This window comes from Xiphophorus couchianus, chromosome 7 (assembly GCF_001444195.1).
Source record: "Xiphophorus couchianus chromosome 7, X_couchianus-1.0, whole genome shotgun sequence".
Classification (NCBI taxonomy): Eukaryota; Metazoa; Chordata; class Actinopteri; order Cyprinodontiformes; family Poeciliidae; genus Xiphophorus; species Xiphophorus couchianus.
Genome location: NC_040234.1, coordinates 4825861 through 4838672, shown reverse-complemented (window position 1 = coordinate 4838672; position 12812 = coordinate 4825861). Strand labels below are relative to the sequence as shown.

General features: G+C 35.5%; 1 protein-coding gene across 7 annotated transcripts; it reads left to right on the top strand.

The window, feature by feature from the left end:
* The first annotated feature begins 5704 nt into the window (after window positions 1-5704).
* Window positions 5705-10047, top strand: LOC114147990 (interferon-induced protein 44-like). 7 transcript variants are annotated; one of them, XM_028022855.1, is made up of 11 exons: window positions 5705-5789; window positions 5922-5965; window positions 6242-6253; window positions 6448-6465; window positions 6906-6923; window positions 7119-7152; window positions 7902-8100; window positions 8386-8538; window positions 8634-8802; window positions 8984-9084; window positions 9171-10047. In XM_028022855.1, exons 2-11 carry the CDS (start codon window positions 5941-5943, stop codon window positions 9330-9332), a joined length of 891 nt encoding a protein of 296 aa, XP_027878656.1. In that variant the 5' UTR covers window positions 5705-5789; window positions 5922-5940; the 3' UTR covers window positions 9333-10047. The 7 variants fall into 7 exon arrangements, with proteins under 7 accessions (XP_027878656.1, XP_027878658.1, XP_027878660.1 ...); XM_028022857.1 differs by lacking the exons at window positions 6242-6253; window positions 6448-6465 and adding an exon at window positions 6676-6693; XM_028022859.1 differs by lacking the exon at window positions 6448-6465 and having other exon boundaries at window positions 5706-5789.
* Window positions 10048-12812: the final 2765 nt, after the last annotated feature.

Genomic DNA, 12812 nt, shown 5'->3' with positions numbered 1-12812 from the left:
CTGTAAAAACTGGTAAAAGAAAGATTAGGGAATAAGAGGTAAGGCTGTGCAACATAGGCTCCTTACTAGTGATGTTACATGATTTGCCTACGCTTCGAGGCGTGTGTCGAGTAATGGAGGGGGCGTTTCCGTAAAGCGCGTATCGAGGCTTGCTTCATTTAGGGGAGGAGCCGAAAACGATGACGTCCGAAGCCTCGCTGCCCGGCTGTACCACGTGACTGCTTCGGGAAGTGGCTCAGATGTTGGCGCGGGTTTTGACAGGTTTAGAAACCCCACAGGCTCCATTCAAAATGTGGGTTATTGTAGGCGAGTTGCGGTCAGTTGAGAGAGTGGATAGAGTTTGGATAGTTTGGATAGCAGAGTTTGGATAGTGGTTATTTAGTTTGAGACAGTTAGTTTGGTGTTTGGAGAGTTTAGGATAGATAGATAGATAGATAGATAGATAGATAGATAGATAGATAGATAGATAGATAGATAGATAGATAGATAGATAGATAGATAGATAGGAGATTTAGGAGCGCGAGGACAGGATAGGAGTAGGATGGAGCCGGCGAGAAAGAGGAGGATTTCCCCTATGTGGGAACATTTTGATTTGATAAGCCCTAACAAGGTAAGGTGAACTGAACATTTGCAGATGCATTAGGTTTGCTGTATTTTTCACTGTTTCTTATGTTCTGTAAAGGTGAGGTGTTTATTGTGCTCCAAGGAGTTGGGGTACAATAATAACACCTCATCCATGTAGTGTCAAAAAAGACAAATCGTTTGAAACCAAAAACTGTGGAGAAATTGTTGTTTCTTAATAAAAATGCATAAAATCATCCAAGTTACACAAGCATTAGCCTATTCACTACCTCCTCCCTAGTTCCACAAGCACTTTCACTGTCCTCTGCCTGATTTTTCTAGAGTCACAGAAAAACATTATTACACAACATGCCATATCACATGACACTACTATTTTGGGAATAATTACACACAGCGGATACATTCAAACAATATTTTATTATACACATATGTGTATACATAATTTATGTAGACAAATGATTTCGTCCTACACCTTTTGTGAAGTCATTCCCAAGAGCCATAATAGACAAAAATTCAATGCATCACACGTATTAAGATACAGCTGGCTGTGATTATACACCTGGCCAGTAGGTGGTTTCGTGTGCACATGAAGCTTCAAGAAATTAACCCTTTCTCGAACCAGTTGGCTCAAGTGGTTCAATGCCTCATGAGGCTTCATCTCACCATCACTACTCCTTACCTAATATACTGTATATATTCATAAAGCAGATAGATAAATGTGTATGTAGATTAGAGACGTCTTCCCCCCATTGGACCTGGACACTGGTGGTGGAGAGGATGGTGAAGATAGAATGGACATTGAAGAAACCACGAGCTGAAGGTGGAGGAATGGTGGAGGAAGGTTGAAGCCGATGAACAGCTGGACCTCATCAAGGCTTGATGATTGGAGGAGGAGACCATCAGTGATAGGTTGGAATCGAGGTGCATGATGAGATGTTTGGTTGGGCAGGTGAGATGAATAAAGTCTTCCAGTTGGAATTTACGCCTAGGCTTCATTTTTATTTACATGCTTTATCTTTGATTTACTGTGTTACATGTTGACTTTAACATTTGAGGCATCAGTATTTTGATTTTTTTCAGTTATCGACTGAATTTGCAGTCAGTAACCTGTTTGGTCTCTAAGCAACTTAAAAATTTCAGACTGGACAGGTATTGTGGTTTTTAAAATAGTTAAAAAATAAAATAAAAAAGTGAAATTGTGGCCTAATTTAGAATTGTTTTTTTTACATTAAATAAAAATATTTTTTTTTCTAAAAATCATTATAATTGTTTTTTTTTTTTTTTTTACAAATATAGAAATTTAGAAAAAATTATTTTGGAAAATTACTTTTCTAAAAATAATTTACTTTCTGTGAAGTTCACAAACGTTACAGAAGATGCATAAACTTTCTCTACATAAAGTTCACAAAGATTATTTTAAATAATCTGCATTTATCCAGGGGAATTCTGTACCTCATATGACAGATGCCAACATCTGCATGCATTTACATGCAGATGTTTTCAGAGTGCCTGGAAACATTTTGTTGAAATTATAATTCAGTTAAAACTTTCGCTGCTGAGACGAGTTCATAAAGATCAAGGTGATTCCCAAAATTATTTCATGAAGCATTTTTTGTTTGATTTTTTTATTTACCTTTCAGGCTCTTATAATAGCTGATTCTATAAACTCAACTATTTTTTCTTTACTTGTAAAGAAAAAATAAAGAATAAGGTCTACAGTACATAAATGTTTCATTTCATTTTGTACTTCACAATCATAAAAGAATAACTAAACTACAGTAAAAAAAATTTATTCAAATCGTTTAATGCACATTACTGAATAATAAGACATGTTGTTTGTTTCTCCATCTGTTTGTTGATCAAAGCTTTAGCTCAGTGAAAACCACAAAATGATCACAAACACAATTGTCACCAATAACACAACAGGCATCCAGTTATTTTCTTCAGGTGGTTCCAGATATTTTTGCATTCTGTAAACGGCCTCTGTGTTCTTAGAAGAGGTGAGCAACCCCGGGACGCTTTCATGGAAGAGAACATGAACTTCCAAGTCGATGTTGGGATATGTTTCCGACCACAAAGTCCCAGCAGTCGAGTAGTCAGGGTCTCGGGTGTGATGCATCAAAACTAAGACGATCTTTTTATTCACTGCAGAAAAGTAAAAGAACAGATTTAATCGACCAAAAATCTTTTTACTGGAAGAATCCTTGTTAGACTGTGTAAAAGTATTAGGCCAAATTTAATTGAAGATGTGCGTAATTTCTAAAAAAGTATTTCCAAACAGGGGAAGTGTTACAGCGCCATCGATTGCCCTGGCATACGTACTGCAGCGAAGACGCACATTTGTTCTTACTCGTTTATAAATGTGATATTTCTCTCCATGCAGACGAGGCTTCGGTTCTATAACTAAACTGTGATGGAGCTCAAGTTTATGAGTTACTGCCCGGACATTTTACTTGGAGATTTTCTCTCTCTAGTAAAACGTGCAGTTCTTTAGATGTTGCTCTGACTTCTACCAAGTGTCAGATTAACAAAATTGAGATTTCAGTCATTAAATAAATTCCATCATCATGTTATAGTATGTTACCTGCAGTCATTTAATAATTGTGGTTTTTTTATTTACAATGTTTTTCCTCGTGGATTCAAGTTAGTTTGACTTTTTTTCTACTTAAACAACTACATTCATCATTTGAATGTTGCATTTACTCAGATTGATACTATGTGTGATTATTTTTTTTTTCAGCACAGTTTCATAGTGAAATTACCAAGAAAATGTTGCCTGATTGCTTACATGGCATGTTTTGCATGGCGGCCTCCACATCTGAACCAACACGGGAGATGATGGGACAGAAAACGATGATGCATTTTCCATCCCGGTTGGTTCCCTCCAACTTCACCTTCCATTTCACTTGGTTCATCAGAGCTACATCGGCGCCATAGGTTATCCCCGTGGTGACCGTCTGAACTTTGACAGGTGCTGATGAACAAAATACAAAGCAGAAAAAATATGAACAGAGGATAACAAATCGGAGAAAGATCATTATTAACATGAGCTGAGATGATCACTCACTTGAAAGACAGGGCATCTTGTGGTTTCCTTCAAAAAGAGACACAAAGACCAACATGAACAGATCCATCCATCATAGATGTAAATGTAAATTTTAAATGTACCGTGCAACAATGTCCATGTCCTACTTTTAATCGAGTTTAAAAAAACAAAGGTTTTAACGCAGCCTAAAGAGTTTCATTTTATTGAGATCATTTTAGGACAATAAACAATTTTGTTTTCAATAATCTGAGTTGCAATAACTTTCTTGATGTTTTACAGATTCACTCTATGCACGAGGTCATATACAGTATTTCAAGTGAACTATTTGGATGACTATGGCTTACAGATAACCCTCTATAAGGGTTAATAGAGGAGCCATGTTGTGATGACTTCCTGTAGGCGGAGTTTCAGAAAGAGCAGGAATCTCTTAAAGTGACCAAGACCTTCAATTACAAAGTAAAAATTCTTTGAAGTCATTTTTGAAATATGTAGCATTTTTTTGAACAGTTGAAGTAAACAACTGTTCAATAGTGCTATAAAATACCACTATTTAGAAAACATGTTACAGACCCTTTAGGCAAGATGGAAGGATCCTCCCATGGCTGAAGCTGCACCTTATTTAAAAAACCTTTGTGTTTTTTAAACCTTCCACTCAAAATGTTATTAATAGACTTTACAACATTCTCTAAACTAACAGATTATTTAAGAATAACCTTTCCTGAGTGAGTCACTTTGTTCTGAACAATTCAGTAACAACAATAAAATAGTTAAAAAGCTCAATTGTTACCTTTTCTGTGTTGCAGCTGCTGCTACTGCTGTGGCTGGCTCAGTGAGAGAAGCTGCTGCATGAGCGAGTTACTTGCAGAAAACGTTTTCACTTTCACTTGTGCTTGACAATGAGCCCAGTATCTTTTATCAGGGTGTTTCCTGCACAACAGGAGAGTCTTTCAAGCAACAGACACCAGGGTTCTGCTGGGAGGAATACAGAAGGAGCTATAACAACGTAAAAGTATTTATCAAGAAAATGAATCGTTGCTATTAAATGGATTCTCTCAAAGCATTGGCCGTGCTCTTTATGGAGAAGAATCTTATCAAAATTATCCCTGACTTCAACTCCAGAGTTAGCATGACATCATGATGTTGCTTTTGGTATTTTCAATCATGTAAATACTCTGCTGCAAAATCTTAGCTTATGTCTTGAGAGATGTCAATTTTGGAGTTTTTAGCGCCCCCTGGAGAAAACTCCACCGGCCGCCATTGATTCCTAACTCAACACAGAAAACAGGGAAAATGAAATCGGTTTTAAGAATCCAGACTTATAAAACATGTGGGTTTCAAAGGTGAAAGAAAAGTGGAAAACACTGAAAAGAAAGAAATTTGATGGAGTTGATTCTGTCTGTCGTTTAGAGGTTCTGGTCAGCAGATTTTGTGACAGAAGGTTGTCACCGTTTGTGTTTGTTTCCTAACAAAAAGAAAAGAGACTTGACTGAGCTGCAGCTGTAAAGATTTGGAGTGTTATGTACAGAGGATTCTCTGGAGCTCAGCACAGGTGACCTTGCAATTTGCCTGTTGTAAAAAAAAAAGAAGAACGGCTTTGATCTTGATAAGGAAAGTAAAACTGAGATAGTCTGGAGCATCAATGAACTTTCCCCTGCTGTTTTATGACGTGTGTATGACACACACACACACACACACACACACACACACAGAGACAAACAAAGCAAAAGAAAACCTCTTTTGCTTTGAGGCTTTCTCAAAGAGAAAGAGGTGCTTTGAATTTTTTTACGTATAGTTTTTAAAATATTTTTAAAAATATATTTTTAAATACATTTAATATATATATTTAAAAATACATTAAAAATATATTTTATGTATTTAAAAATATTTAAAATTATTTGTAAATATTTAAAAATTCAGGTATAAAAAATATGTTTTTTTAAAACATATTAAAAGAGTGTTAAAAATGTTTTAAAATATTATTTTTGCTTTATGTATACTAACAATGAGCAGGCTGAGCAGGAAATGTAATCTTATTTCACAAAATGAGTGCTCTTCTTGTAAATCACGTGATTCATGAAAGTGAAAGTGAAACAGTGAAAACACCATAAAAGAGCCGCGAGTTTTTACTTTCATCTCTCTGCTGCAGCACGTCTCCTCTGAGGTAGGATTCTTTTCCTTCTGTATCAGTAACAAATCAGCTGCTGTAAACCAGTGAAAAACAAATGAACCGATTTAACGAGCTCTGACTAACGATTGTAGAGTCATTCTGTCTTCCTCTCTCTGTATTTTGCAGAGTATTTTCTGTCACTGTCATGGGAGGTAACTCTTCTGCACCATGTAAGTTACATTCTTGTTTGTTATGGTTGAGATAGATGCATTGAATATTTCACTGATTTATTTCATGCATATGTTGCATATTTTCAGTTAATTTTATTTTCCTCTTCAAATTAAATTTTATCTTGAACATGTTTTGAAAGCAGAAAGTGAAATAAAGTTACATGTTAACTATTGGAAATAAACACTAGAGCATGGTTGTTTGGGAATGTCTGCAAAGCTTAGCAATGGAAATATTGGAATTTTGACTCATAATATTTCCTGTGTTGTTATGTTTAGCTCCTCCCCCACGTAAGTACTATTTCTTCCATGTGTTTTTCATTTTAGTGTTTTCCTTCACTCACTTTAGAGTAAAAATGAATCTATTCACTGCCTCAATGTTCTACAGATTTAATACCAGTTGTGTTTATTACTTTAATATAACTATTAATTATATTTCTAGTCATGTATTGACCTCAGTAATGTGTTTCTTTGTCCGTGTTCAGCTCGACGACCTTCTCCATGTGAGTACAACTTATTATTCATGCTGACACAGCAGAAAGTGTTTTTCATTTTAGTGTTTTCCTTTACTCACTTTAGAGTAAAAATGAATCTATTCACTGCCTCAATGTTCTACAGATTTAATACCAATTGTGTTTATTACTTTAATATAGATATTAATTATATTTCTAGTCATGTATTGACCTGTCATGTGTTTCTTTGTCCGTGTTCAGCTCCACCACCTGCTCCACGTGAGTACAACTTATTATTCATGCTGACACAGCAGAAAGTGTTTTTCATTTTAGTGTTTTCCTTTACTCACTTTAGAGTAAAAATGAATCTATTCACTGCCTCAATGTTCTACAGATTTAATACCAATTGTGTTTATTACTTTAATATAAACATTAATTATATTTCTAGTCATGTATTGACCTCAGTAATATGTATCTTTGTCCGTTTTCAGCTCCACCACCTTCTCCACGTGAGTACAACTTATTATTCATGCTGACACAGCAGAAAATGTTTTTCTTGCCTCAATAAAGAATTGAATTGTTTTATCTAATAATCTCTTGACTCATGTTACTAATATATTTAACATCATTTAGAAAATCTAATTCTTCCATCTATTGTGACACTGTTCTGGTTTTAAGACTTTTCTGTAAATTCTCCTTCACAGTTTTAAGAACTGCATGGAGAGAAATAACTTGGGGGTGAGTCAATGTACCTTATTAAGATCTATATGTTGAAGGTGACTTTTTTTTTGGTTCAGCATAATCAGCCATCAAAATGGTTTCCTGGATTAATAGTGTAACTTGACCAATGGCACTTAATAATGTTATTGTTCTATTAAAGAAGCAACTCTGGAGACCCAGGCAGCTAAATGTGTTTGGTCAAATGTAGGCCATGAAACGGGTCCAGCTGTCCACTGTTCAATCAAATCAATGAATTGTGTGGCATTGCAGTGTACAATGTAATGTTGCATAATTTATATATTTCTATGACAACAAGCCCCATAACTTGAAAATTTTGTCTTAAATGTTCACTTAACATGTAATATTATAGATACAAAAAGGTCATTTGCTAAACTGGGCCGGAAATCAAGTGTAACCAATTTTACTTATTTAACTGATATTTAAATGATACAATAAAGACTTGGGATTAAAATTTGTCTCAGTGGGTAGCTAATGAAATTAAAAGAAGCCACTGCACTGAAGGCTGAAACTTATTGTAAACTAACAGAACCTATGTAATGATTTCCACAACACACTGATCACACAAAGTGAATTGAAGGTCATATTCACTGATTCTCACTGTTAGAAATTCACACATATTCTGTACATCAACCTCAGCAGCAGGAGGCTGGTGGAGTTCAGGGTCTTTCTGTTTATCAACTCATCTCTGTTTATCAAGGTAAAAACTAGTTTCTGAAATTATGATTTCAAATTTTCCATTTTAACAGAGACAATAGTGATGCTCTTCAGTACTTGAAGGAGTTTCAGCCTCAAAATGAGGAGGCAACAATCAGAGTCCTGCTGTACGGTCCAGTCGGTGTGGGGAAGTCCAGCTTCATCAACTCCGTCAACAACGTCCTGCAAGGCAGAATGACCAATGAGTCTCTGGCCAGTGCTACAACCTCCGATCAAAGTTTCACCAAGATTGTGAATATAATTGTTTAATTTTAAAGGCTTATTCACATTTTAGACTTATAAATATTCCCACCAACATGGTAGAAAATATTTCATTTTCTGACACAGTGGCTACAAACTTGTAATCACTGATTATTGTACCTTATTGTATCTTATTCATAATTTTATTTAGCAAAATTAAATTTAGGTTGAAAATTAAATTTATTAAGAGTATTTTGAGGCATGTTTGTAACTTAAAATATATTTTAGCAGCTTTATTCCTGCTGATTACATGAAACACTGTTTTTTTTCTTTCAGTACAAAACCCATAAAATCAGGAAAGAAGGCAGGGGAAACTTTTATCCCTTTGTGTTCAATGACATCATGGGTCTGGAAGACGGAGATGGAAGAGGAGTCAGAACAGAAGACATTAAACTGGCCTTGGAGGGTCATGTGAAGGATAGATATAAGGTAAACATACTTTTCTGCTTTAAAAAAATACTTCTCTTAAAGGCAATTTAATTTACTTGCTTTATGTGGAATGTTCATCATATTTTCTTCCACAGTTCAATCCTGTATCTTCCCTGTGTGATGGTGATCATGGCTACAACTCTTCCCCGTCCATCAGTGACAGAGTTCATGTTCTGGTCTGCATCTATGATGCTAATGCACCACAAATGAAAGACTCTGTTTTACAGAAAATGAGGGAAATCAGAGAAGCAGCCAGTGAGCTGGGTAAGAAACACTCAATATGCATTTAGAATATTATTCTGCAATAAAGGACTTTTTTTTATATTGTCATAAATGTTTCATCACACTCCTGTGATGTAGCTATTTAAACATATCGCTTAAATAAAACTTTCTTGAGTTTCCTGAGAAACTCCATGTTCTAGAGTCTGTATCTCTATAACCACAGGAATCCCTCAGCTGGCGATTCTCACTCACATTGATGCAGCCTGTGGGGAAACGGAGAAAAATCTGAGAAACGTCTACAGGAGCAAACATTTAAAGAAAAAGGTGAGTCAGAGAGAGATTTATTCTAAACAGGAATACCTCCTAAAAATATTGTACAAAAAATATAACAATTATTGTGTTACATGTAGATGGGAGACTTCAGCTCTAGTCTGGGGATCCCAATGAACTGCATCTTCCCAGTGAAGAATTACAGTCATGAAACTCAACTGAATTCAGACGTCGACACTCTGATCCTGAATGCTCTGAAACTGATCATTGATTTTGGAGACGACTACGCCGACAAACTGTGAAACCACAGAACACTTTGTGGGGATATGCATGAAAATCACAGCAGTAATATTGTTTATATCACTACATAACCAAGTATGAAGTTTTCTGACTTTTGACACATATGTTTCCTGCTTTTCTCTCTCAGCCCTTTTCTGATAAAATAAGCCTTTCCATGAAATAAGGAATAATTAAACGGACAATGTGCTTTTACAATTGTAACGGTAGATTTGCTAAAAAATAAACACTTCTCTGAGTTGCACTCTTCACCAATATTCCGTTTTATCCATTTGTTTACTGGTCTTGTATATTGATAGAGAGGGCAACACATTTACACTCATGTTATTCAGTTTGTTAAATGAACAAACTTTTTGTTACATTATGTTCTTTTGTATTTTCTTTTTTTTTTAAAACGTCAGTCCTTGTGGGAAAACAAGTGCCTGTAGTCACTCATAACATTTTTTTTTCTTTTAAACTATGATTGAATTGTTTGATTGATGTCAAATGCATTTCCATTCTGTGTGTCACTTTCCAGCTTGATAAAAGTCACCACCAAAGTATTCAAAGTGGTTTTAGGTCAACATTTCTATGTTTTTATTGTTGGCTCATTCGTCATAGAACATTTGGAAAGCAATCTATAAATGTGTGTGATGTTCATAAGACAATGTTACAGTTTGAATCATGTTAAATACTCATATTTTGTATTGGTCAATAAAATGTAGAGTAATAAAAACTGCATGATTCTATGGTATTTTATTTTATGTTCTTTGGTTCTAAGGACTCTTTGCAACATGTTTTATAAATCCGTCGTTTAGCTGCTTGTGTTTGATGTAAGATGATGAAATCTGTTAACTGGGAGGTTTCTGAAGTAGAGCTGCTGCTCCATCATGAAGGAGTCAGCCATGATGGAGACTTTCAGATCAGAAGGCCTCTGTATTGAAAAACATTTAAACATATAGTCGTGTTTCTACTGACCTTTTACTCTTTAGAAAATCACAGAAATCTGAAACATTTTAGATTTTGAACTCAAACATGATCTTACAGCAGTAAGTTGTGTAACTTATTTTGTGCTAACTTTGGCATATTTCCAATAGTTTAGTAAACACGTTTTATGTAAACTGTATTATATGTGCAAGAGTTTAATTATGTTTTTGCTTTGCACCAAATTCCCAATATTTTCAAACCAATTAACCAGTTTTATACTCGAGGTTTTAACTAAATAAGTAATAAAGTTTTGTCAGAATAATAGTTTAAACATTTTAATTTTATTTTGATATTCTTACATCGGCAGCAGGTACTTTCACGACATAGCGACAGAAAACAAATATTAAAAAACAAAACAAAAATAAACATACAAAAGTTACATACTGCAGCTTTAATCGAATAATTTGACATTTTGTGTCGAAAAAAATAAACACACAAGTAAATACATTTATCAGAGATCCACTAGCTCAATAAAAAGAAATTTGCTCATGTTACAGAATTTTCTGTTCATATTTTCTAATCCTTTCCGACTGAAGAAAAGTCGATTCTTCAAACCCAACCTGTTCAGCAAAAAGCCCAGACACAAGCTGTTGTTACCTTTTTATGCGGTTTGTTACATATGATGCTTTTTTCCCCCAAACAAATATGTACACATTCATCTATACTACAGCAAAAAATAATCAAGAAAATAAGAGTTAGAAACGACGAGCAGTTAAATCATAATATGCAGCAAATACTTGAATTATATTCATTTTAATAGACGGCTGCTATTGCTGCAACATTTAGCATCAAGCTTTTTATTGGAGTTTGATCATTTCACTTCTGCACCATTAGCAGTTCATTTCATACACAACTTTAGAAAACAGTGTTGCTTCCTGCTGTAGATTTGATACCGACAATCTGCTGATTCTTATCTCCCAGTAGACTTTTCAAACTAACGTTGACAATCTGCAATTTAAAGTAGTTTTCTATATAAACCCATAAATCCCTTTCAGATCATATGTTTCTTCCGCTACTGACATGTTTATTAAGACTTAAGATCAACTCAACAGTTCTGGTCCAGAATCTTGACCTACTAATATTTACACCCGATTTACAGATGTAGAGACGAACCCCTAACCACCACGAGGGAGAACGGGGTTAATATGAACTTTTGCGAAACAAGTGTGACGTCGTGAAATGACACCAGATGATCCTACACTGTCTAATTTGAGAAATATGGTCAACAGAAACTGACTTATTGAGGATGGTGCATAACAATTTTGGTTTAGAGCACTGAGTGCTGTAAGTTTCAAGTTCAAGTTCACACAGCTTGTGATCTCTGTGAATTGACTTGTCTGACTTCACGAATTACATTGACAAAGGTTTTCCGTAATGGCTAGTTTGTACTGTACATCTAGGATGTATGATCTATGATCTGCTGAAACAAAAAATGGTCAAACGACTCCAACAAATCAGATCTACCAGATGTTCACCCAGGCTTTTTCAGTGACAAGGGTTAGAGGTCAGAGTCTGCCATATTTTGTAATTAAATTTGCCCAAATGGATCTCAGAACCAAAGTGAGTCAACGTAAAGAATAATACATGATTTTCAGATAATATGCATTTGAATTAAACCAAACATGCAAGTGACTTTTATGAAAATGTACCCCATGAAAAACAGCTAACGACAACAAAAACTAAACTGATGCCCCATGTTTTAAGCATGTGGGTTGAAGTTGGTTTGCTCATGTACTTTATTCAACACTTAGGATTAAAGGAGGAAATTGCAATTGGGGTGCAAACTGGTGCAGGGATGAACTGACCTGAACCTGAGTTCATACTGGAGGTTTTTCTGTGCTTGGGGGCAAAGGAGCGCTTCTCTTATAGTAGAATAAGTATATAAGTACTACACAGGTTATTGCGACTCCCCCCCAAAACATCGGCCTTCTTATTACAGTATTACTTTTACCAATAGTAATACTGTAAGAACTCAACACTCTCAGCATCTGGTCCACCGCCATGTTGTTTTGAGAACATGTCAGTAATCCCGGCACGCTCTCATGGAAGAGAACATGAACGCTGGAGACGACGTTGGGATAGACGTCCGCCCAGTCCGTCCCGGCCGTGGAGTAGCTGGGATCTCTGGTGTGGTGCATCAGGACCAGAATCACCTTTTGATCTCCTGTGGAGAAAAAGAAAATGAACAACAGATGGATTTGAGTAACAGACCTCAATACAGCACGACTGTGACCACTCTGTGCTTAATGTACCTGAGTAAATTTGGGAACTGAAAGCTGGGCTATAAAAATGCTACAGGAGCTGTGTTTCCATTGACCTTAAAAAATTTAGCAAATTGGAATTATGGAAATTAATATGCTTAATGGCAATTTTGAAAAAACACATCTGTAAATGAAAAGTTTCTGCAGGGAGTTTTTCTTGCTGTATCGAAAGTAGGAATGCGCGATATACACGATAGAAACGATAAAGAAATTTGTACTACAGTAGAGATCTGTAGTCTACCGGCTAATAATGCTTAT

Excerpts from the sequence above, each read along its gene's own strand:
- LOC114147990 (XM_028022855.1), top strand. The coding sequence starts at position 5,941 with ATGGGAGGTAACTCTTCTGCACCAT. Across the intron at positions 8,101-8,385 it reads ATCAAAGTTTCACCAAGATT|TACAAAACCCATAAAATCAG; the intron begins GTGAATATAATT and ends TTTTTCTTTCAG. Across the intron at positions 9,085-9,170 it reads GCAAACATTTAAAGAAAAAG|ATGGGAGACTTCAGCTCTAG; the intron begins GTGAGTCAGAGA and ends TGTTACATGTAG.